Genomic DNA, 26,058 nt, shown 5'->3' with positions numbered 1-26,058 from the left:
GGGGTCTGGGCCTGGGTTGGGGCCGGGGCCGGGGCCGGATCCGGGGCCTGGTCTGGGCCTCGGCCTCGCTTGTGGTCGTGGTCGGCCCGGGGTCCGGTTCCTGGGGCCGGGGCGGGTTTGCGGTCCGGCCGAGTTCTGGACCGGGCTCGGGCTAGACCGGCTCTGGACCGGCGCGCGGGCCGGGCCGGGCTTTGGCCAGGGAGGGTCGGGCTGGGTTCTGACCGGAGGTCCCGTCCGGTCCGGACCGGGACCGGCTCCGGGGCTCGGGTTGCGCCCGGTTCGCGCCCGCGCCGCGCGCCGCACGCCGCACGCCGGGGAGGCGGTTGGGCCGGGCTGTCCGCGCGGGCGCCGGGGCCGGCGGCGCCCGGGCCGTGCGACCGACCCTCGTGGTGGGCGGCCGGGCGGCCGGAGGCCGCCGAGGGGCGGGGTGGGAGCGCAAGGCGGCTTCCAGAACTCTCCAGGGCCGCTGCGGAGTCGCCGGCCGCCGGCCCAGACCGCCGCCGGAGTTTATGTAACTAAGTTTATGTAACTTAGTTTACGTTAACGCGTGTCCGCCGCCTCACGTGGTCCCGGGGTGTGCGAGGTGGGCTGCCTGGCGCCCGGCGAGCTGCAGGACCAGGGGCTGGGGCGGGAACAGGAACCCAGCCGCCTCCCGGGGAGGCCTCGCGCGGGCGGGGAGTAGGCCCAGCAGCGCCCTTGGTGTTTTCCACGTTTTCATTTAAACCGGGGGTTTCCTTTAAGATTTTCTTCCTAAAATACCTTATTTTTATTTTCTGTTCTGCGCATGGAATCCAAGGCCTCGCGCATGCTGGACTAGCGCTCTGCCACTGAGCCACACCCCCAGCCCTATGGCTGCAATATTTTGAAGCAGCAGATTTAGTAGAAAAGTTAGACTAAGTGACCCTCCGCCCGCCCCGAAAAAAGGAAAAGGTTAACTGCAAGTTCAGTGTTTGACCTTTGGTAGCTACTTGTTCTTGAGGTTAGTTTCGTTTTTTTAATCTTATATATCCGCGATTTAGTGGTGTTCGAAAGGAATTGTGTACTTTTCCCCTAGTGCTGCTCCCTTCTTTTTGGGACATTTATTTGCTCCAGCCTGTGTTCTTATATCCACCACTGGGGGAGCCAGGAGCTCCAGTGGGGTTCATGCTGCCTTTTTATTTACGTACACTAAAGAGCTGTGGGTTTTTTGATTGTGCATAATGTGAAATTTGGAGAATGAGTTGCTTCTGGTGTAGTTTGTATGGCGTGGGTGACTTGACAGGAAGTGGGAGAACTAACGCGTTGAGGTGGGTGTTTGAAGTTTGTGTTGTGGCATGGTGGAAGATGAGAACACTGGTCACTTCAGAGCTCTGAGCGCTTTAAAAAAGATCTGAGATGAATTCAGTACTCTTTGAAACATCAGTTTTTAAAGATATTTTGTAATAAATATCAAGGTGTTTAGATTCAAGAGGTATTGCTCGCTGGACATGGTGGTGCATGCCTGTAATCCAAAAGACTTGGGAGGCTGAGGCATGAGGATCAGTAGTTCAAAGCCAGCCTCTGTAATTTAGCTAGTCTCTAAGCCACTCAGTCGCTAAATAAAATACAAAATAGGGTTGGGGATGCGGCTCAGTGGTCACCTCCCCCTGAGTTTAATCCCCATGCCAATTTAAAAAAAGAGGTATTGCTGACTGCAGGACAGACTTAACCGGAGTTCTGGGCGGGGGAGTGTTTCATACAGTGAAGTGTAAATTATGAATGTGGAATTATTGTGTGCTGTAATACCTACACCTAAGAGGCTTGTGTTAGCTTTCCCCTTTAAGCTGTCCCATTATTCAAGTGGTAGGATCAAGGACATAATCATTTTCTCGTGATCTTCTTTTGGGACAGTTTCAAGCAAATAGGCAATTGTGCCCATAACCACTACTGACAGCTTTCTTTTTTGTGGTTCTAGGGCTCAAACCCAGGGTCTCATGAATTCCAGGCAAGAGCACCACCCCTGAGCTACATCTCCAGCCCTTTTCATTTTTTATTTTGAGACGGACTTACACTAAGTTGCTTAGGGCCTCAGCTAAGTTGCTGAGGCTAGCCTGGAGCTTAGATCCTCCTGCCTCAGTCTGCCAACTGGCTGGATTACAGGCATGTACCACCACACCTGGCTTATCTTTCACAGTTTTAAGGAAGCCACTTAAAACACTTCCACTATAGTCTAACTGATGTGACAGCACACATGCATGCCACTTTCCATGTCACTGTTGATCTGGTAAGGTCACCTGTATTGGCTAATGTTTACAGATGAAGACACTTTTACACCATTTCTGATGTCTGTTAATAAGAAGTAAGTGAACATAATCAGTCTTCATACTTGATGTTTTAACAGGATTTAAAAAAAAAAACTTTATGGTTGGGTGCTCAGTGATAGAGCACCTACCTAGTACGTTTGCTGTACTGCATTAGTTCCTCAGCATCACATGAAAATAAAAAATAAAGGTATTGTCTATTCACAACTTAAAAAAAAATTGAAACAAACTTTAGAGAACTGGGTGTGGTGGCACACATGGGAGGCTGAGGCAGGAGGATTGCAAATTCAAAGCCAGCCTCAGCAATTTAGGAAGACTATGCAACTTGGCGAGACCCTGTCTCAACAAAGGGCTGAAGGTGTGACTCAGTGGTTAAGTGTGTCTGGCTCAATCCCTGGTATAAAAACACAAAACAAACTTTTTTTGAACTTTCCCACTTCATTGGAAATGATTTTGTTGAAAATTTGGTGTGAATCCTTCCAGGACACCATCTAGTGGCAAAGGGCTGGTAGCTGCAGGCCCCTTAGTGAATAGAATGGATCAGTGGCAAAACTGAACAAATGCTGTAGAATTTCAGAGTGAACTTGACTTCAGACAGCTGAGATTGAACAAAAAAGTGAAACTGGCCAAAAGAAGATGATAAAAATGATGCTGTAGGAATGGAAAGACAAGGATCAAGCCACCTGCAGAAAACGACGCACTGGGCAAATAAGCCCGTGATATTGGACTCCTTGTTTGTTTTGTTTTTTGGTACTGGGACTTCTTTACTATTGAGCTACATGCCCAGCCTTTTTGAGGTAGGGTTTTACTAAATTGCTGAGCTGGCCAGGATCTTGTGTTTCTCCTGCTTCAGCCTCCCAAATTGCTGGGATTACAGTTGTACACAACTGCATCTATTTTTTTTTTTTTGTATAGGGGATTGGACCCAAGGGTATGTAACCATTGAACCTACATCCCCAGCTCTTTTTAATTTTGAGACAGGGTCTTACCAAATTGCTGAGACTGGCTTCAAACGTGGGATCCACTTGCCTCAGCCTCCTGAGTCGCTGGATTACAGGTTGTCCCTACAATTTCTGGCTTCAGAAACTGATCAGATGTTTGTGAAAAACTTCATACTTGACTCCTTTTGTGTTAGTGTCTTACCTAAGAAATAATTTTTAAGATAATTTTTTAAGGTTTGAAAAATTGAGTTTTGTAAATATTAAAAGTATTGAGACCAGGTGCACTGGTGCATGCCTGTAATCCCAGGGATTATAGGCTGAGGCAGGTGTGTCAAAGCCTGCCGATTTAGTGAAGCTCTGACGGGGGTGGGGAGGTGGGGCTAGGGATGTAACTTGGTGATAAAGTGCCCCTGGATTCAATCCCTGGCACCAAAAAAGTATTTGGATTCCTAAGGATCATAGTATCTATCAAAGAGGAGACAGGTTCAGTTTATTTGTACCCCTCCTGTGTATTGAGAAGCTATACTTTATTTGGCCAGAGCTTGGTTTTCTCTTAAAATTGTTACCTTATCTAAAATTCACAAGGACCTTTTGGCTATTCTAAATAAACAAGAGTGACTATTGCTCTGGCTGCTAGACTGTTGAGCTATTTGCATATTAAAGCTCTCCAGGCATTTTAGGAATCTTCAGCTGCAGTTGAAAAAATCATTTGTCTTTGGAAGGGTGATTTCCTCACACTGCATGATTTTTGGCCCCTGTGAAACTTCTGCACCACAAGCATATAAAAAGTCTGTTTGAATTTGTGTCGTCCATAATCTCCCAGGTTTTCTCGATATGTACCCCAGTAATTCTTTCCTTCTTTTTGTCACAATCCTCCAGGGTAGACCTTGAATCTGAAGGCCTTCCTTTGTACCTAGACAGAAATGTCCAGAGTGCTCAGGAGATGACTTAGAGTTGGTCACACCTTTAAGTGTATAATAGGTGATGACTGCCATTTAAAAGAACAGCCTTGGATCTGGAGTCATGGCAGAAGCTTACTGTGTGTGTGCCAGAAATATCTTGGGACATTCTGGATACAGCTGTAATGCATTAGTAGATCTGTGATGAGTAGTAATGATTCACTACTGTGGCATCCTCCCCCCTTTTCTTACCTGTTTTATTCTGGGAATTCATGAGATGATGAAATGTCATTTAGGAAAGGTGTCCAGATTTATGATCTTTTCATTTAAAATTCCCTTAAGCAAAATTTACTGCACTAAATTTGTTTGCCACATGAACTCCTTTAAATATTTTAATTACCCATTTGTAGGCTAATAGGAGAAATAGGTATATTAATTTGCTATATTTTGTTTTTGTACTGGGGATTGAACCCCGGGGGTGCTTAACGACTGAGCCACATCCCTGGCCCCTTTTTGTTATTTTGAGACAGGGTCTTTCCTTGTTTCCCTGCTGCCTTGAACTAGAAATCCTTCTGCCTCCGGTCCCCCCTCCCCCAAGCTGGGATTACAAGTTTGTGCTGCCAACTGAGCCTGGCCCTACTGGAACATACAGGCAGGAGGATCCCACCTTCAAGGCCAGCTTGAGCAACAAGGCAAGGACCTGTCTAAAATAAAATTAAAAGGGCTGGGGATGCAGCTCAGTCATAGAGTGCCCCTTGGTTCAGTCCTCAGTACTGCAAAACACCCCCGCCCCGGAAGTGTTCTAGGTGGGATAGGAGTATATAGCTTGGAGGAGGAGCGATTGTCTTGCATGTGCAAGGCCTGCTTTTCACCCCCAGCATGTTGGGTGTGTGGGGGGAATCTAGTAACAAGACTTAAAAATGTGACTTTTTTCAAGGGTACCTTAGGATTGATCCAGAGTACTTTACCATTGAGCTGTATTCTTAGCCCTTTTTATTTTGAGACAGGATCTTCCTATTGCTGAGGCTAGCTTTGAAATCGGGATCCTCCTGCCTCAGCCTCTAGAGTTGATGGATTATAGGTGTGCACCACCATGCCAGCTGAGGTAAATGTAAATAGTAGTGGTTTACTCACCTGTAGAGTAATTGTGGAAGATAAGGTAGTTAACTTTGGGAAGAGAATTTCTGCTTGGGGGATTGAGGAAAAAGATATAAAGCACAAACAACAGTAGAGGAATGGGTAACCACCAGCCTTCTCTCCCAGGAAGATGATCTTCTGTGACATGAGGTACACAGTGCTGACAGGTCCTAGTCCCAGCACCTCCAATTTCATTTTTTTATATTTGTAAGGTATATCTGGAGAAGGTGAGAATACTGAATGTGTAGGACTGGGCCCTTGGTTTACCCAATTTTTTTTTTTTTTTTTTTTTTTTTTTTTTGGTGGTACTGGGGATCGAACCCAGGGCCTTGTGCACACAAGGCGTGCACTCTACCAACTGAGCTATCTCCCCAGCCCTGGGCCCTTGGTTTAGAAATGAGATCATAAATAATTTATTTTCTGGATAAAGAAAAGTTTAATACTAAGGAACCAGCTGAATTGGAAGGAGTTTCTTAGCTGCAGTTTCTCCTTGGATAACTAAAGCAGGTGTTTTTTTTTTTCTCTGATTGGTAGAACTTTTAAAATGTAAGGTAAGAAGTAGGTAAGAATTGCTGGTTTTAGTATTTGTCATCCATGTGGTTGTTGGGTCATCATACAGATTACCTGGCAAGTACAGTGCATTGAATGCAGGCTTCTCTTTGGGCTTGGTCTAGATTCAAATAGAATAAAACTTGTTCTCTTAACAGTATCTAGCATATATTGGGTATGCAGTACCATTTTAAAATTTCACTAATTTGGGTTGGTTAGTCTTAATTTCATCCAAAGTGGACAAGTATCTTAGATTCACATTGAATCAGTCGTGGGGATGCTTGTTTGAAGGGCAGATTGGTGAATTTACATCCTGCCTGGTGCAACAGCGTTATGGATTAGGATGAACTCTTCTTTCTTGGACAAGTTCCTTCTGCATACTCCAGCAACAATCTGCTATCTATTTAGTATTTATTGGTATTGGGGATTGAACCCAGGGACGCTACCACTCAGCTAATGTCTCCAGTCCCTTTAATTTTTTTTTTTTTTTGGTACGGGGGATCGAACTCGGGGCCTTGTGCTTGCAAGGCAAGCACTCTACCAGCTGAGCTATCTCCCCAGCCCTTAAAAAATTTTTGAGATATGGTCTCCCTAGTTACTTGAGGCTAGCCTTGAATTTGGTATCTTCCTTCCTCAGCCTCCCTATTGACTGGGATTACAAGTATGCGCCATGCACCACTATGCTTGATCAGACTGCTATCTGTATTTATGTTTCTCGGTTCTCAGGAGTTCATTCTTGGCAGTTTATTGTTGATTTAGTTCAGAGTTTTAGGTGCATGAAATCATCTTATAAAAGCACTATCAGCTTAACCTGTTTTGCTAGGCTGCAGATGGAGCTCAGTGGTAGAGGGCTTGCCTAGCATGTGTGAGCAAGGCCCTGGTTTTGATCCCCAACGCTGCAAAAAATAAAACTTAGGTTTGCATCTCCTCCCCAGCAGTAGCAGTGCGACAGCTGTTGGGCATCCCTAACTTAAAGTGAATGCTGGGTGGGCTGGGGTTGTGGCTCAGGGGTAGAGCGCTTGCCTAGCACGTGTGAGGCACTGGGTTTGATCTTAGTGCCACATTAAAAAAATAAAAGCATGCTGTCCATCTGCAACAACAAAAATAAAAAAGGTGAATGTTGGAAGACAGACAATTTGGCATGTAGTAATCTCAGTAAATCCTTCATACAATTGGTTAAGAAGAAAGACCAACATTTAGGTGGAAAAATGGGCAAGGACATAGATAAGCAGGTCTTGGGAAACAAGGCTGTAGATGGTTCTTGAACCTAGAAAGGTATTTAACTGTAGAAGAACACGACAATGAGAGAAACGGCCTAGTGGTGCAGCCAGCAATTCCAGTGACTCAGGAAGTGAGGCAGAAGGGTCCCAAGTTCCAGGCCAGCCTGGGCAACTCGGTGAAACCCTCAGAAAGTCAACCAGGCCCTGTCTCAGAATGTAGGGGGTGGCCAGGCGTAGTGACACAAGCCTGTGATCCCAGCGGCTGGGAAGGCTGAGGCAGGAGCATCACAAGTTCAAAGCCAGTTTCAGCACCTTAGCAAGCAAGGCACTTAGTAACTCAGCAGGACCCTGTATCTAATAAAATATATAAAAAAAAGGGGGGGGATGTGGCTCAGTAGTTAGCTACCCCTGGGTCCAATTCCCAGTGCCAAAAAAAAAAAAAAAAAAAAAATTAAAGCGGGGGTGTTGGAGATATAGTTTAGTGGTAAAGCTAGGGTTCTTAATCCCTAGTACCAAAAATAACAACAACAACAAAAAACTGAGCCATTAGACTTCACTTAGTAGGATGGAAAAATCAAGCAAGGATTGCTTGAGGACTGGGAAAACCTGAGGCTGATAATAGTGATCAGAATGTAAACTGGTGCCACCTCTATAGCAGGTCTGTCTTGTTTTTCCCTGGGGGTTGAACCCAGGGGCCCTTTTTAACAGTGAACTACATCCCAATCCCTTTATTTTTAAAAATTTTGAGACAGGGTCTGGCTAAGTTTCCAAGGCTGGTCTCAAACTGGGATTGCAGGCTTGCGTTACTGCCCCAGCTTTCTGTTTTCCCTGTGGTGCTGGGGATAGGATCCAAGGCCTTGGATATGTTAGGTAAGTACATACCCACTGTGCTATAGCCCAAGCTCGGGATCTTCGGTTTGCTTGAAAGCATATATTGGAGCCTACCTAGAGACCTGCTTCCCTGAGACAGCTGTGAAGAGGGCAGCTCTGGAGCCTCGAGTCTGATGAGGTCTCCTTGCTCCCCTGCTGCAGTGTGTAGTGCACACGGCTACTCATCCTGTGTGCTTTGGGGTTCCCAGCTGAGAAATGGGGACATTCGTCAGGCCCACCTTGGTGCAGTTGTCCTGTTGGGCAGTTGTGCGCACTTTTTTTTTTTTTTTTTTTTGGGGGGGGGGTACTGGGGATCGAACTCAGGGCCTTGTGCTTGCAAGGCAAGCACTCTACCAGCTGAGCTATCTCTCCAGCCTGATGTGCGCACTTTTGCAGGGCGTCCTGTGGGGATGAAAGGAGGGAGAGTAGATCAGGCTCCTAGTGCTCCTGGTAGGAAGGGCTCAGGTATCGAGTTAGGATGTCAAGGTATTTGTTGCAGTGTGGTTTGAGATGGCAAAAAACTGATGGGCCATTGTCCCTTGGATCCTTACATGCAGACACTAGAGAGATTGAATTGATAGGAATGTCCTGCCCGGGTGGGTTGGGAAGCGAGGCGGGAGTGCTCTGGAAAGGAGCAGGGCATGCCCCATGAGGATCTGTTTCATCTGGGTGTTTTTTGTGATGTGGGTTGTCCTGCTCCATTTAGCTCAAGGAAAGAGTCTGCAGCAGTGGTTCTCATTTGTGGGTGTCATTGTGTCTGAAGACCTTGGGTTTTTTTGGTTACCACTGAACTCTGTCTTCAGCCCTTTTTATTTTTTGAGACAGGCCTTAATAAAATTACTGAAGCTGACGTCTTGCCTCGGCCTCCTAAGTTGTTTGGGCCTGGAGACTTTTTGCCTTTTTTTTTTTTTTTTTTTAATTTGAATTTTTTTTCTTTCTTTCTTTTTTTTTTTTTTCCTCCCCACAGGGCGGAGGACCGAACTCAGGGCCTTGGCGCGAGCTAGGCAAGTGCTCTGCCACTGAGCTAAATCCCTAATCCCTGGAGACTTTTTAATGGTCCCAACTGGGAAGGTGATTCAGGCATCTAGGGGGTAGAGGCCAGGGATCTGTTAAACAATACCACGATGCACAGGACAGACCCCTGACCCATGGGAAACCCGGGACTGAAAGGGGATGCCTATCTCTTCCTTCTACTGTCTTGCATTGGATGAGATGGTACTTTCTTTCAGTTGCCTCTTCCTGGCTTTGCAAGAGACCCTGGATAAACCTCTACCTGAGTTTGTGGGGTAGAGATAGGTCCCAAGGGGGGTTTCACTGAAGCTTTTTTAAAATTTTTATTTTTGGTACTGGGATATTGAACCTAGGGCCTTGAACACACTAGGCAAGTAGTCTACTGCGAGCTACTTCCCAAGTCCTGAAGTTCCTTTTTTAATAAAGTAAGCAGTTAGAACTTTAGAATCTGTTCTCTTTCCCATGGAACTTGACCTTTTTTTTTTTTTTTCCCCATTTTGAGAGGGGATAGGCCAATAAATCCTGTTTTTCTTAATTTTTCCTTCTAATTCCTAGGCCATTTAAGGATTTCTGCAGTGTGAATTGGTCTTGTAGGCCTAGTAGTGTACTTGCTGGCACAAAAAAATCTGCCCCTGTTGTCTCCACCCTCTTTTTTTTTTTTGGATTGAACCCAGGGTCGATTTATCACTGAGCCATATTCCCAGCCCTTTTTTTGGTTTTAGACAGGATTTCACTAACTTGCTTAGGACCTTGTAAAGTTTCTGAGGCAGGTCTTGAAATTGCAATCCTTCCTTAGCTGCCTGAGTCTCTGGGATTACAGGTGGGTGCCACCATGCCTGGTACACCTTCATTTTTTATCCTTGTTTTTTTTCCCCTACCCTGACAAGGTTCTCCCTGTGTTGCTCAGGCTATTCTTGAACTCATGGGCTCAAGTGATATTCCCGAGTGCTGAGACTACAGGCATGCTCTACTGCTTAGCTGGTCCTTGTTTTTTTTTTTTTTTTCAGTGCTAGGCAGCAGCCTGGGGTCTGTGGCATATACATAGGCAAGTGCTTTACCACTGAGCCACATAAATTCTTACTTAAAATTCTCTCTTTTTTTTTTTTTTTTTTTTTGGGGGTGGGGGGATGCTGGGGATCGAACTCAGGGCCTTGGCAAGCACTCTACTGACTGAGCTATCTCCCCAGCCCACTTAAAATTCTTTGTGTCTTGAATTCCTTCCTTAGGAAACTTCATATGACTGTTCTGTCATACCAACTTTCTTCATATGTGGACTGTATATATATCTGTGTGTGTGTATTTTGGGGGGTACCAGGGATACTGAGCCACATCCCAGCCCTATTTTGTATTTTATTTAGAATCGGGGTCTCACTGAGTTGCTCAGTGCCTCGCTTTTACTGAGACTGGCTTTGAACTCGAGATCCTCCGCTGGTATTACAGTGTGTGTCACTGCGCCCAGCTATATATATTTGAATTTTTTTCTGTGCATATGTTGTGTCTGAATTTTCCCCCCTTCTCTGCAGAGGGTTCTTACGCCACCCTGGTTTTCACTTCCTTAGTAAATGTCAGCTTTGTCTGCCCCAGTGTCTCCACATATCCCTTCCCTAACATTCTGAATTTGTAGTTGTGTGACTTGTTTGTTTACTTGCCTGTCTTCCCACTGAACTTTTCTTTTGGGTGTGCATCCTGGGAACTGAACCCAGAGTGCTTTACTACTGACCAACATTTATAGCCTTTAAGATTTTTTTTTAAATAAATTCGTGTAGGGCATTTTATAAGTTGCTGAGTCTGTCCTTGAACCTGCCATCTCCTGCCTTAACCTTCAGGTTGCTGGGATTATGGGCGTGTGCCACTGCGTGACCCGCATTATCTTCCTCTGAACTTGTTGGCTTTTGTTGTTCCCATATGTAGCATAGATGTTATGAACAATAGTGTGTGTGTGTGTGTTTCTGGGGTTCAAACACAAGGCCTCATGCAGTGTACCACTGAACTATACCCGCAAACCGTCAGTAGTAAGTTTGTATGCCTAAGGTCAATCAGGATTACAGCATTGTTTTCATAGCAGATTTTCTTGGTTGAAACAGTGGTAACCAAGCTGTGAACTAACTATCCTCACCTGCCCAAGAGAATAATGCAAAGGCAGGATAGTAATCCCAGGTTCAAAAAGACCTGGGGGTTTATCAGGTTTATTGTTACCAGGAGAGTCACAGTTGCCTTCTCACTGCACTGGTGATTGAGTTCAGAAAGAGATCCATGAGTTTTATCCTCTCCTGTAGGTGGCAGTCTGCCTAGACTACAACATCGGGCGGGCATGCTCAGAGGGGAGGTACCAGGTAGATTGGGTTTTTCAGAAGGAAGTAGAATTACTGGGCCAGGAGAGGGGAAGCATCATGGTAAAGCCCCCAAATGTTTGAAGGCAGCTGTGTGGAAGAGAAAACTGTGTGCTTCCTGTAACTGAACAAGGTCCAGAGTGTGAATATTCCCTGGAGAACTGTTGAACAGCAGAAGAAAAAATTGTACCTTAGTTTCAAGTCAGGACCTGCCTTTGGGAGTTAGTGAGGGTTGGACTGTTGGTTGCTGTAGGAGGAGATTACAGGCAACTCTTTAACCCCTGGATTCTGAGTAGCAGGTTCCAGACAACAGCCAGTTCCTTATCCTTAGATTCTGTCTTTGAAGATTAGCTGGTTTTTTTGTTCTGGGTCTTTGATAAGAATGTTAAAGGTCAAGTAGTAGTAGTTGAGATCAAATAAGAAGTCCTGACAAACCCTGAAATCATGATTTTACCTCCGTTAACAAGCTACTGTTGTCAAAAAAATATTTGCTCCAAATCAAGCAGGTCAGTATTGGAAAAGGATTTACATGAATCACGTAGTGTTTTATTGTGGTTATTGGAAGTGAGCCAATGTGTTCATTTGGCAGAATGGGTGGACATGGAAGACCTGATGTAGCTCAGTGGTAGAGGGTCCCTGGTTTCCATCCCTAGGGAGGACGTGACATTCTTGTAGATGGGTTTTACTAACTCAATGATGCTGGTTTATGTCCTACATGTCCACCCCCCAACCCCTGCATACTGCCTTCCTGATCTTCTTATGTGAAGACCATCCTTGGTGCCCCTGCTCCCTCCCAGTGCCACACTGGGGATTGAACCCAGGGGCATTCTACCACTGAGCTACATTTCCAAATCTTCTATTTTATTTTGTGGAGGGGGGTTCCGGGGATTGAATTCAGGGGCACCCAATCACTGAGCCACATCCCCAGCCTTATTTTGTACTTTATATTTAGAGACAGGGTCTCACTGAGTTGCTTAGCGCCTTGCTTTTGCTGAGGCTGGCTTTGAGCTTGCAGTCCAGCCTCCCAAGCTGCTGGAATTACAGGCGTGTGCCGCTGTACCCAGCCCAGACCTTCTATTTTAAGACAGTATCTCACTAAGTTCCTGAGGCTAGCTTAGAACTTGAGATCCTCCTGCTTCAGCCCTTCAGGTTCCCAGGTTGCTGGGATCGCAGGCAGGCACCAGTGTGCCTGGCTTCCATTATTTGTTTAGGCATGCATTTATTTATGTGTATCTATTTATTGGGGACCTGGGGATTGAATCCAGGCCCTCGCTTATGCTAGGCAAACACTACTGAGCTACACCTCAGTCTGTGAAATAAGTTTAGATTTACAGAAGAATCATGGAGAAGTAAAAGTTTTCTGTATATGTTTCACCCAATTTTTACTACTAGAACATCTTATGTAACCATGGTGTGTTTCTCAAAATGAAGAAATTCACTTAGGGCATTACTGTTCACTGAAGATAGATCCTATTCACGTTCCTTCTGTTTCCCACACCGTAGTTGCTTTTGTGTTCCAGGAGCCAATCCAGAAGCCCAGGTTGCATTTGGCTGTCCTTTGCTGGTCACCTCTAAACTGACAACTGCCTTTAAAGCCTATGATTTTTGATAGTTCTTTACTCTTGCTTGGCTGTAAGTCCTGGGCTCATCTTTGTAACTCTCCTTTCTCAGACCGGATATTCATTGGTACAGTGAATGTTTCCTCTGATCTCCAGTTGTGGCTAATGTTGTCCAGTGTCCAGTGCCTGCCCAGTGGACTCTGGCTATAGAATCTGTAGTTGTTAGTTTACATCTGTAGGGTGAGGCTCTTGCAGTGGTTAGGGCTAAGAAACATGGTGCTGCTGGAGGTGGAGGAGTGAATGGGCCTGAGACATTTGGGAGATAGGTGAAGCTGGACCTTGAGGTTGTATGGATGTGGTGGTCTTAGTGATGTTGAAGAAGAGGAAATCTCCAGGATCAGGCAGTGGGAGCTCCAGGTGGAGTTTACCAGGGCGGGGCGGTGCTGGAGCAGGGAGGGTCAGGAGTTAGACTTCAGTGTATCCTGCTGGGGATGCCTGCTAGATACCCAAGGGCTGTGTCGCATGGTCTTCATCTATTTGTGTCCGGAATGCCATGGAGAGACCTGGGGTTACGCTTACATTTGCAACTTAGGTTTTGCACAACAGTGTTGTCACAGGGTGAGTAGAGGGAGCAAGTTGGCCATGGAAGACCATTCAGAGACGGACCGGAAAAGGATTTGGGAAGATAGACAAGGAGAGCCCTGAAATCTATCGGAGGCTTGTCTTATTGACAGAATCAGTTTTGTTTCACGTGGTTGGGTGGGACAGAAGTGTCCAGCTAAGGCAAGGTAGTAGAGGAGTGAGTATAAGCAGTTTGCAAAGGGACTGCAAAGAGCAAGGTACCCCCCCACCCCGTGCTGGCATTGCACCAAGGGGCACCCTACCACCGAGCCATGTCCCTAACCCTTCTTACATTTTAGTCTGTGACAGGTTCTCACTGAGTTGCCTAGGCAGGCTCAGTTCTGTCTCAGTCTCCCAAGTGGCTGGGATTACAGGCATGCACCACTGGCCTGGCAGGGCAAGAATTTTGACTCTCCAGTTGATTTTTGTCTTATTCTCTCCCATTGAAATTGTTCTTCACAGAGTCCTCTTCAATTAGTAAGAAAAATGGGTAGCATTGGAGTGTAGCCTGCATGCCAGGCCCTGCCAGCTGTTGTTGCATGTCTGATGCCCTAGTTTGCCCTGTGTCTGTCTTGAAGGGCAGATGTGTGGTAGCTGAGTCATTGCAGAGGCAGGTGTGGCCTCTCATTGTGAGCCTGTTCTTTCCTCCATGCTCAATGCCTTGCTGCAGCGTCTTGTGCCACACCTCCATACCACTCCTATAAACACCCACATTAGTGCAAGTACAAGACAAGCTGGACTAAGAACATGGGTCATCTGACACGCCGGGCTGGCTAGTCTCTTGTTATGTATGGCTCAGGCAGTAGGTCTGATTGGAGCTGGAAGGTAGACCTGAGATTTCCAACCTTGTTCTGGTGGGTGCTGCAGTTGGCATTGATGCTAAAACGTGCCTCAGAGCTGTGCAGCAACAGCTTTGCATCACTGCTTTGATGTTTGGCTTTTTCCAGTAGAGGTGAAGAGGTTCTGATTCTCTGTTGCCTTTTGCTGGTTTCTGTGGTTGCAGTTCAGATTTTGATTCCTGTAAGATGGAAGGCTGCTCTGCTCTTGGGTCTTAGGAGAATTTGCCCACCTGCTGTGTAGAGACTGAGATTTCTTGCTATTCTGACTGATCCCATTAAGGTACTTTGAATACTTAAGTGCTCTCTATCACCACCAGTAAGAAACCTTTTATAAGGGTGCTCACTCCTTTATCTTCCAATTTACTGGATTAAAAATTTTTCCACAATATTTTATGTGAATATTTCAAGTGGAGTTGGAAAAATTGCAGATGACTACTGATTGGCCCACAGACACATTGCCCAATTGATAATCTGCCTTTGCCTTGTTCTATACCTGTCAAATAGATTTCGGTGTTAAGTTGGAATAGTTACAAGAAAACAGTAACCACACAAATTTGTTATTGAAAAAAATTCTGGTAATCCATTTAAGAAAAAGAACACATTTTGGTACTCTAAATGCCAAATTCTGTAGTCTGTTCTTTTCTGAGTTATTTTTTTGGTACTGGGTATTGAACCCACGGGTTCTTTACCAGTGAGCTACATTTCTGGTACTTTAAAACTTTTTCTTAACTTCTGAGACAGTCTGGATAAGTTGCCAAGGCTGTTCTCAAACTTGTGATCTTTCTGCCTCAGCCTCCTGAGTTGCCACTGCACCTCCTAACTCCCTCCTGTAATTCCATTTTTGCTTTAGATGCCCCACCCCACACCTATTTTTGGTGTGTGTGCTGGAGATCAAACCCAGGGATGCTTACTGGGAATTGAACCCAGGGGTACTTAACCACTGAAATACATCCCCGGCCCTTTTTATTTTTTATTTGAGATAGGGTTTTGCTGATTTACTTAGGGTCTCGCTGAGTGGCTAAAGCTGGCTCTGACTTTTCAGTCCTGCTGCCCTCAGTTTCCTGAGTGGCTGGGATTATGGGCGTGTACCACCTGCCCAGCTCTGGTGCTGTTTTTTCTTTTTGTTGTTGTTGTTTGTTTGTTTTGCTACCAGGAATTGCCCAGTGGGCCTTAACCACTGGGCCACATCCCCAGCCCTTTTTTGTATTTTGTTAGAGACAGGGTCGCTGAGTTGCTGAGGCTGGCTTTGAACTTGAAATCTCCTGCCTCAGCCTCCTGGAGCCACTGGGATCACAGGTGTGCGCCACTGTGCCCAGCTCTGGTGCTAGTTTTTGACTGGAGGCGTAGTCAACATGGAGCTGGTTTTGAGGTAGGGTAGCTGTGCCGGTTTGGTAGATGGACACGTGGGATGTGATGGCAGATGGTAAAGCCACACTGGTAATTGTAGTCCAGGGCCTTTCCCTTTTCTGTCTGGGGAATGTGTGGGAGGTCTTTTGCTGTTTCCTGCTGTTCTCCTGGGAGAGCAACAGAGCCATGGAGGGGTGTTTCTTAGGGAAGGGACAGTGTGTTCCTGTGAGCCCTGCAGTCTTGCCCAATGCCTGGTCTAGGAATGCATCCAGGGAGGGAGGTAGCTGCCCAAGCATGCCCATGTACAGGATAACAGATACAGAAAGCCTTTTAGCTGCTGGTCAGGTGTCCATTGACCTCTGCATAGGCCTCAGTCACCTGTTTGTTTCATTTAGGCTATTATTAGGTGATTTCAGAGCTTTTTTCTTTATCTAGAGGGGTCTTTGGATCCAAGTCCTGAACCATTTCCCAGAGTAGGCCCTTCCTGATAGGCTAGTGACTGACCAGAAGTTCTCCCTGTAGATCAGTAGGTGCACCGGTGAGCTCCCTGTCCCCCCACAGTTTTTACCCCATGAGCCACCCAACTTTGACAGTGTTTTCAATGACCACACATTTTTAATTGCAGGACTTGTTCCAACAATCTGTTAAAACATGGTGGATTACTATGAAGTTCTAGGCGTGCAGAGACACGCCTCTCCCGAGGATATCAAAAAGGCGTAAGTAGTGTGATTTCTGAAGTGATACATAACGTAATGTGAAGCATACGTTGGTAAGTGGGTAGTACAACTTTGTTACTGTATTAAAATGCCTTTTTCTTTTTTCTTTTTTAAATTGCCCAGGCTGGACTGGCAATCCTTCTGCCTCAGCTTCCCAAGCATCTGGGATTTAAATCTATGTCTGAATTCTGAGACAGGAGCATAAAAATAGCTTTTTCCTTTTTCTCTTTTTTCTTTTGTAGTGCTGGGATTAGAATTGAGGACCTCACACATGCTAGGCATACACTCTGCTACTGTAACCCTAACCCTAAAATGGCTTTTAATGTAATATAATAATATCATTATATCAAAGATGATATAATATCACCTTTGAGTGCCACAGTTTATTTAATTAAACAATTTTCTTTTTGGCATTGGGGATCAAACCTAGACATGTTACCCTTCCCCCTTCTTTTTTTTCCCCATGTTTTCCAGACAGGGTTGTGCTGAGTTGCTGAGGGTCTCACTGAGGTGCCGAGATTGGCCTTGAACTTGAAATCCTCCTGCCTCAGTCTTCTGAGTTTCTTGGATTACAAGTGTAATCTACTGTGCCTGGCTGGCTTGTGTAATTTTAACTTCATATTGCAATACACAAGCGAGCATATGAATTAGACCTGGGTCTTACAGTTAGTTTATTTGTCAGTCAGGACAAGGTTGCCTATTTAATGTTCCTTTGCTTTGGGACTGAATTCCTTATATGCCTAAAATAGATCAAAAATTGAGAGTTGCCAGGACAAATGGCACACACCTGCAATCCCAGTGATTTGGGAGGCTGAGTTCGAGGCCATTCTTGGCAACTTGGTGAGATCCTGCCTCAAAATAGTAGAAAGGACTGGCGATAGAGCTCCGGGGTGGAGGACCCTTGGGTGCAGTCCCTAATACTACCCCTCACCTCACCCCCCCACCCCCTTTTTTTTTTGACTGAGAATGTGAAAAATCTCCTAGAGCCTTTATGTTGGTCTTAGAGGTGGGGTTGACTTGGCACTCATAAGTACCCCTTTCAGGCAGAATAGGGGCTCAGAGCTGAATTCAAGCCCATGCTGCAACCCCTGCTAACCAACATGCGTGCCGAGAACAACCACTGCCCACTGTGCCTGTATCTGTGCAAACAGGGTGAGTCCCAGGTTGCATATGGCTCTGAACGACTCTGGCTGGATCCATTCATTTCATTGAGGTTAACTGAGAACAAGACTTTAAAACAACTTTTAGAAAACTCAGTGTACGATGAAGTCTAAACTTCTAGATGGGGAAGTGTCACCTCCCCTTTCCCTTCATTTGGAGCAGAATAGTTCCTTTCAAAAAGTAGCCCAATGGTAGAGAACATGCTTACTACCATGCCCAAGAACTTTGGTTCTATCCCCAAAACAAACAACAGAAAAAGCTACATTAGGATAGCTGTCAATGTTGCCTGCAGAGTACTCCTTTCAGACCTCAGCCAAGGAGCTGGCTGGCACAGCCTGTTGAGGAGAGACCAGGCTTGGATGCTGTCACTTTGGAGTGTGAGGATTTCACACACCCTGGATGTGAGGGTGTGGGGTTATGCTTTAGGTCCACACTGTTCTTACTAACTGGTAACAGTTAATAGCCACTGCTACTTGGTGGATTGTGGAACAGAGGGACAGTTGAAATACTTTTGTTCTTGAACAAACATGTGCATAGTACTTTTATTTACTGATGAAATTACATGCCCATTATACTAGCATTAGAGAGTAGATTGGTTTTGCTTATCTGTGAGTACATGCAGGTTGATGGGTGTTTCCAAGATGACTTAAGTATGACTTTAGAAAAGGCTGTTACCCTTAAAAGCAGCAAGATTTCCTTATTAAGTTGCATAAATATTAGCTTTTCACATGAACAAAATGATAACAATAGGGGACTGTAAGCTTTGCTGTGTGTGCTGATAATTTCTCTCTGAGGACTAAGGGGTGTGGCTGCCATTTCGCTCTTCCCTGCCTGCTCCCTTTTTTTGTACCAGGGATTGTGCTCAGGGGCTTTTAAGCACTGAACAATATCCCTAGCCCTTTTTAACTTTGAGACCTAAATTGCTTAGGATCTTTCTAAGCAGCTGAGGCTGGCTTTGAATTTGTGATCCTGCTGCCTCAGCCTGCCAAGCTCCTGGGTTTACAGGTGGGCACCACTGCCCCCAGCTTCCCCCTCTTGAGACAGTAGACTCTTCCTTTGCATTTGAATCACAGCCCAAGGGCTTTGCCTTGATGCAGGAGTGCTGGCATACGGGTTAGATAAGTCTGAAGGTTGCCATTATGAATAATTTGATGCCGCGTGTGTGTGTGTGCACGCGCGCATGTGTTTTTTGTTTTTTTTTTTTTTGGATTGAACCCAAAGGCGTTTTACCATCAAGCCACATCCCTAGGCCTTTTTTAAGACCAGGCTCTTGCTTAGAGCCTTGCTAACTTGCTGAGGCTGGCCTCAGACTCTGGATTATCCTGCTTTAGCCATCAGATGGCTAGGATTGCAGGCATGTGCCACTGTGCCTGGTTAAATTATGATAGCTTTAAAAGCTCAGTTGTTTTATGGACTTTGGACATGGGTAATAGATATTTCTGCTTTTTTTCTAAGATATCGGAAACTGGCACTAAAATGGCATCCAGACAAAAATCCTGAGAATAAAGAAGAAGCAGAGAGAAAATTCAAACAAGTAGCTGAGGCGTATGAGGTGTTATCAGATGGTAAGTAATGCTGAACTTCCAGGGAAAGGCCCTTGAGTAGGTGAAGCAGAACTGGGGGTGGAAGCAGTGATGCCCTCCTCAGTCCCAGCAGGATGTGGACACACGTCCTGTTACCAGCTGGATTTTGGGACCACTGAGAATGTTTCTTTCTGGTGGAGCTTGGAACATAACACAGTTAACCATGAGTGTTGAAGAGCACTCAACGTGACTTTGGTGAAACAGCATGGAATGCCCTGGCTTGGAGGAGCTGAGGGAGAGGTTGGTGTGGGTGTTGGGTTGCAGGGCTTGGTATGTTTTGTATTTTGGCAGTACTCGAGCTTGAACCCAGAGCACTCTGCCATACCACTGGGCTGCATCTCCAGCCATTTTTATCTTTGGGATAAGTTCTCCCTAAGGTGCTGAGGCTGGCCTTGAACTTGTGATCCTTCTGCCTCAGCCCTCCCACATAGCTAATATTACAGGTGTGTGCCACCTTGCCCAGCTTGCAGGCTCTGTTTTGGTCTCTGCATGTGGTTGTAGTTGCTCCAACTGACCTCTCATCCCCATTGCCCTACTTGGAACTGTACCATGTTAATGGAGGAAGTTCTGCTTGAAAGAACTTTGAGTCAAGAAGGAAGGGGAACATACAGCTCAGAATTAGACATCAAAACATCTGTGTTTTCTCCATCCTAGTTATAGAGCATAGATATTGGATGCCAAAGGCAAAGACATTGGCTTAGTTTTGTGGATAGGTCAAAGGTCAGTTATTGGCTAGATGGTTTCAGCTATTCATGGTGAAGGCAAGACTGCATGGGCCCTGGTGGGACTGGTGCCAGAGACTGGAGACTACTGTTCACACCTCGGGTCGGTAAGGCATGACAGAGGTAGTTACTAGGTTAGGGACCAATGCACTGACTACAGGGAGTGAGCCCATGCTCTCCATGTTATGTGTGTGGACAGGTGACAGGTGGCTGTGTGAGACAGGAGCCCAGTGTGACCTCTCTCAGCAGTCACCAGCACACTGCCTCCTTGCTGCATCAGCAGAGTGCTTAAGGGATAATTCCCAGATGTCTGTCTTATTCACAAGTACCTTGCTGCTTATCAAAACACAGGGGGATATGGAACACCTATATGAATGCAGCAATTAAGAGCATAAACTTCAGGTGGGACTAGGAGCCTGAGGGGTGTTGAAGACCCCGTCTTAGGGGTCCTGTCTTACCGACAGTGAGACCATGCCATGCTCCCAGATGGAGGGTTTTTAGGCACTTCCGACATGAGCCCTGTTGAGGACTGCATTGAGGCTTCGTGTCCAGCAAAAAGAACCATGAAAGTCTCTGGGTGGAGTCTGGGGCCATGCATTATGTACAGGTGACCCTCCGCCATGGCTGGAGTTTTCAGAGGTCGGCTGTTCTTCTCATTAGGGCTTGGTAACCTGAGATGGGTGGCTTCTCAGCTTGCTGTCCACTTGGTGGAATGTGAAGTTCTCAAGGAACACAGGTGGCATGCAGTGAGCACGGTGTGCCCACAGCGCTGTGCGCAGCTCTCTCGGTCCTGCGGATCTGGGAGTCAGCCAGGCCTGTGGGCTGAGGGCCGGCTCCTCTTCACCCCACCTAGGGCATAGACCTCGTCCTCTTTTGGGCTTTGTAGTAAGAGGGGTCACTTCTGTTCTAGGTAGGAACGGTTTTGTACTTGGTAATGATTGATCTCCCCCCACCCCCTGGATATCTAACCTACAGCCTCCTGCATGCTGCGATGGGTATGATTTTAAATATACACATGAGCTCTGGGCCGTAGAGTAAAATAAAATGATCTAACAGAATAGACATTAATGATTCCTAGAAAAATAGTGCTTAAAAAGTTACCCTGATCTTTTCTTAGAAGAATAGAATACATAAGGTCCCCCTCCTGCTCCTCTGTCTTGTAGAGCAAGGGCAGTCTTAAAATTTATGAAATATTGAAACCTCATTTTCAATTTGGGAAATGCCTTATTACTTGAATTTGCCTTATTGATTGAATTTTGAGGATTTGAAAAGAACTTGGCCCTAATAATTTTGTTTTCAAATTTAAAGCTAAAAAACGGGACATCTATGACAAGTATGGCAAAGAAGGCTTAAATGGTGGAGGTGGAGGTACGTAAATGATTTTCTCTTCTGAGACAAAGGTCTTGACAGTCCTGTCCTCTGACTTGGAATTTGTGTTTGAATTGTAAATCACTGAGTTTCTTGGTCAGTCTCTTTGGTGCTCAATACAGATGCAGCCTGAGAAGTGGACTGGATTGGGTAGGGAAGGAGAAAGTGACAGCATAAAAAAAAAACTATGGAAAGTATATGTTGATGCACTTTATATAGATGGGAAATCATTCGTAACTTTGTTGTACTATATCACTGTGAGCTTACACTGTCAGATTAGTAACCAATATTAGTAAAACTGCAGTCAGGGTTTGAAGAGTAGACTACTGAAGAGCTAAAACGTGTTTGTGGAAAGCCCATGTGGTAGTCTGACAGTTGGTGCTCTCCGAATTCCTGCTGAGCCCATGTGTTCAAGCTGTAACAGGAGAGCTGAGTGAATACAGTCTTGTTTCTTCATAGACCTAGGTAATAAAATCAGCAGTGACATGTTGATCATAGATTGAGAGCTGCTCAGAAGTGCGTCTGGGACTTTATGAACAGAGTTCTAGTTACAGTAGGACTCATTTTGAATTTCAGAGACCCCCCAGATACATGAAATGTTTTTTTTTTTTTTTTAAGTTCATGATTTATATAATGTTCTACAAAAATATTTCCTTAAAAGCACCAGAATTCATACACTAAAGCTATGTTGTGTTTACGTAGGTGGAAGTCATTTTGACAGTCCTTTTGAGTTTGGCTTCACGTTCCGGAACCCAGATGATGTCTTCAGGGAATTTTTTGGTGGAAGGGACCCGTTTTCGTTCGACTTCTTTGGTAAGTAAATTTCCTGGGTGGTGGTCAGTGTGGTATGTGTAGTCTCTCTGTGACCTGGTGAGGGCTGTTGATGCCCTTGCTGTCGGGTGCTGTGTCTGGGTCATTAACTTTTCTGTCCAAGCAGGAATAGTCAGAATCTTTCTGCCCTCTTTGAGATTTTTTTTATATACTTTTTGGATAGTAAAGGTTTCTGTGGTCCTAATTATCTTGCTTTGCCCTCAGGCAAGGCACTGGTGAGATTGTGGTGGAGGGGTGTGGGAAATGCTGTTTCCTCTTGCGTGTTGGGGATGGAACCCAGGGCCTTACGTATAAAAGCATGCATTCTACCCCTGAGCGACACATCCAGTCCCATTCTTGAACAACAGTTTCTGTAGGAATTTGCTGTGAAATCTTCCTCCTGAAGTCACTAAGTGTCACAGACACTGTTTAGAGGACATCCAGTTATGAACCTGCGTGCCTTTTTTTTTTTTTTCTCCCTTTCCTTTTTTCCTGCCTGCCTTTGTGTAACTGGAGTGTTACAATGGTTGAGGCCACAGTTTGTGAATAGTGGACTCTTCATTAGTGGAGCAAGGCAGCAGAGGTATCTTAAAGAGGAGTTTTGCTAAAAGTAGACTGTTGGTTTATAGCTGCTGGGTTTTAGGAAATGTTTGTCTATTGCCTCTCAGTCCAGTGCTTGATCCCAGTTCTTGTGTATGTCTGGGATACAGACTGCATATCAGGTACTCTTGTGAGCTGTCTGCTACTAGAACTTCATCCCAATTAATTGCTAGGTTTCCTGTGTTTGATTCTTCCTGGGTAACCTTCCTGAGAGGTCAGGGTCAAGTGTGCCGCCGCCACCATTTCTTCCATGCACTGAGGGGTACACACATCTTGTGCTTACCTCCTTCATTGATTGGAGCACAGTTGAAGACACTGAACACCTCTGGCAGACCCCAGGAGGGAAGAAGGAAGAGCAGTGTGTCTACCAGTAATAACAAGGAGACAAGTGGAGCCCCTGCTTGTCAAGGGCATGAAGAGAAGCGGGCTACCACTGGATCTGGTAGGTCGCCTTGGGTTTCCTGCAGCTTACCTGGTGCAGTCCAGGTGATCACAGCGGGGATTCAAGTGTCCTTGTTCTTTATTATGGCATATCCTGACTCTGAGCATACCTTACTACAGGAGGAAATGACAGTGAGTACCTTCCAGCATGCCAATAGACAAATGCAGTAGCTGAATCAAAGCAGAACACTCAGATTAGGGCCAGAGGAGAATACGTGGCCTTTTTGTAGAGGAAGAGTAGACTTTCCTGCTGCCATAAGCATGGTGTGTATTGTGAGGGCTCCCTGTGAACAGCCCATGTTGTTGACACTCGGAAAGTTGGGATTTTGGAGCATTTCAGGTTTAAATTTTGGGTTACAAATTCTCAGCTGTTAAGTCTGCCTAAATACTCCCACATCTAAAACACTTCTGGTTGCAAAGCATTTCACTTAAGGACACCTTATGATAAGAAGTAGAACCACATTATCCATATCATTTGACCCTAATGGGCAAGGAATACTCAAAGAAAGACAGAAGGATGAACTCATTGTTTCTGCCTTGAAACATCACCTCCATGTCACACAATAGGCTGTAGCAAACTCCACCCAGGTGGTTTTGTGGGCCGAGGCAGTGTTGGAGTTGCAGTGTGTCTGAAGCCACGGCTTCACTGGTGGCTGAGGTGGAGGGCCTTTATTTCTGACCTCTGGGCTTGATTCAGCTCTATGGTTCAGGGGGTGAAGCAGGCCACTGTTGCCTCTCGGAAGGCCAAGTGCCTTAAGTGATGCTTTTATCTTACATGATTAAAAAGTTCTTTTAAAGGGGAGAAGGTCCCCTGGTGACTGAGTTGTGCAACCAGTTTGTTTTTTTTGTTTTGTTTTTGTTTTTTTCCTTGAAAAAAATATTGATGCATCAGCCTCTTCATTTAAAATGACTTCGAGTTATTTTGTGTATGTGTGCGCGCGCACGTGTGCCCACGTGCCTGTGCCTTAGGGTCAAATCCAGGAGCTCTTGGCCACTGAGCTCCATTCTCAGCCCTTTTTTATTTTGAGACAGGGTCTCACTAACTTGTTTATGGCCACTCTGAGTTGTGGAGATTGAACTTGAACTTGAGATCTTCCTGCCTCAGCCTCCTGAGTCCCTGGGGTTACAGGAGGTGTGTGCCTCCCTGCCTGGCTCCTTGAATATTTCTTTCTGAAGAAGATATTAGAGCTTGTAATTAGAGGTGAATGAGTAATTTTGTATCACTAGTCCAGGGTGATGCTTGGCTCACTGAAACTACTTTCTTAGGTGCTCCAACTCACCAGTGGCAGCTCAGATTTTACAGTAGGTGCTTCCTGTGTTCTGTGGTGAGTGTGGCAGTGATGCTTCTCCAATCCATTCTCTAGGTGTTCTAGGGGACTTCCATTTTCAGGCGGTAAGGATTTACACACAGGAAAAGAAGCTACTCCATGGCTACTACGTGTACGAGGTGACAGTGCAGCCTCCTGGCGGTATGTGTAGTGCAGCGCGGAGTGGTGTACAGGGCTGGGACTGGTGGCGCTGCTCAGCACTGAGGTCATTCTCACAACCTAGTGCAGAGTCCGTTTATTGTAGCAAAGTGTTTTTTAGTCTTAATTTTCACATCACCTGCCTGCCCACCCTTTCTCATATTTGGCTTTCAAAAGAAGTAGTTTAAAACTCTATTCTCAGATAGGTGGGTGCCCTGGCATGTGCCTGTGATCCCAGTTGCTTGGGAGGCTAAAGAAAGGATTGGAAGCTTTGAGTCCTATGGAGGCAACATAGTAAGAAATCTTGCTCAGTAAAAAATCTGACCAGTCTACAGTACAGGAGGCAGACAGGAGAGTCACTAGGTTGAGGATAGCTTGAGGATAACTTGGACCCTGTCTCAAAATAAAAAAGGGCCAAAGATGCAGCTCAGTGGTGGAGTGTTTACCTAACTAACAGTTGTGAGATCCTGTTTTTGATTCCCCAGGACCACAAAACAAAACTGAAATTGGGTGATTGCAAGTTCAAGGCCAGTCAGGGCAATATTTTTTTTTTGTATTGGTAATTGAACCCAGGGGCACTTCGCTAAGGAGCCACATCCCTAGTCCTTTTTTATTTCTTATTTTGAGACAGTCTCATCTCTAAGTTGCTGACTTGGATGGAATCTGCCTGCCACAGCCCTGAGTCCTTGGTGTTACAGGCAAACTCCACCTTTCCTGGCTCAGCCTGGGCAAAGGAAAAAGTCCTGTTTGAAGATGATTTTGAGCTATACTGTGCATTTGTCAGAGTACAGAGCTCCTTGTGGAATTGGAGATGGTCGGTGTTGTGGGTTGGGGTGGGCTTCAGAACCAGAGGGCTGCCTAGGTCTTGTGGGAACTGAACTACTTTGGACATCCTAAAGTTAGCAGATTTCCCAGGAAGGCTAGGAGAGGCGGATCCTGCGAGCAGCCCTGAAAGAGCATTAGCACTGAAAGAGAGGGTGTACCCAATGTCTGAGCCGCCCCAGCTCTGCTTAGATTCTGTCCCTATAGGGAGCACATGCAGATGAGCCCTTGATCAAATGTTAATTTGGAAGATTAAGAGGCTTTATGCTAACTTGAATTAGGATGCTATCTTCATTTGTCTTTTATCACAGGACACCATCGCTTCCTGTCTTGGTGTTTTTGAACCCCAAAGTCCCAGATAGCAGGCCTTTCTCTTGGTACTAGGAATTGAACCAGAAGTGTTTTACCACTCACCCCCAGTGCTGTGAATTTTTTGAGACAGGATCTCCCTAATTTGCTTAAGGTCTTGCTAGGTAACTGAGCTGGCTTCTAACTTGTGATCCTACTGCCTTGGCCTCCCAAGTCTGGGATTACAGGCATGCCCTGTGCCCACCAATAGTAGGCCTTTTGTTGGTCCGTTAGATTATTGTTTGGAATATTGTCTGGGTGTTAATTCATGCTTTTATTTATAGTCTCACTTCAGAAAGCCAAAGCAGAATGGGAAAACCATTTCCAGAGAGCCTTGCCAGCCTTGGTGAATGACACAGTGGCAGCAGGGGGGGAACTCCATGTGGGTAGAACCCAGGGAAAGCCCCCTGTTGGGAGGA

The 26,058-nt window shown here is 45.7% G+C and overlaps 1 protein-coding gene across 17 annotated transcripts in view; it reads left to right on the top strand.

The window, feature by feature from the left end:
• DNAJB6 (DnaJ heat shock protein family (Hsp40) member B6) overlaps window positions 1–26,058 on the top strand; it is a 56,013-nt gene that overhangs the window by 525 nt on the left and 29,430 nt on the right. Inside the window, exons 2-7 of one of the 17 annotated variants that reach the window (XM_079150675.1) lie at window positions 14,420–14,535; window positions 16,228–16,318; window positions 18,935–19,044; window positions 21,093–21,152; window positions 21,855–21,965; window positions 24,368–24,472. The exons of 1 other annotated variant lie outside the window; for it this stretch is intronic. In XM_079150675.1, the coding sequence (XP_079006801.1) occupies window positions 16,254–16,318; window positions 18,935–19,044; window positions 21,093–21,152; window positions 21,855–21,965; window positions 24,368–24,472 (451 nt within the window). In that variant the 5' untranslated portion in view covers window positions 14,420–14,535; window positions 16,228–16,253. 15 more of the 17 variants (XM_079150677.1, XM_079150672.1, XM_079150678.1 and 12 more) reach the window with 15 other exon arrangements.

Source organism: Sciurus vulgaris (genome assembly GCF_902686455.1).
Source record: "Sciurus vulgaris genome assembly, chromosome: 8".
NCBI lineage: Eukaryota > Metazoa > Chordata > Mammalia > Rodentia > Sciuridae > Sciurus > Sciurus vulgaris.
The sequence above is the reverse complement of the archived record's forward strand: the minus strand, read 5'-3'. Positions and strand labels throughout refer to the sequence as shown.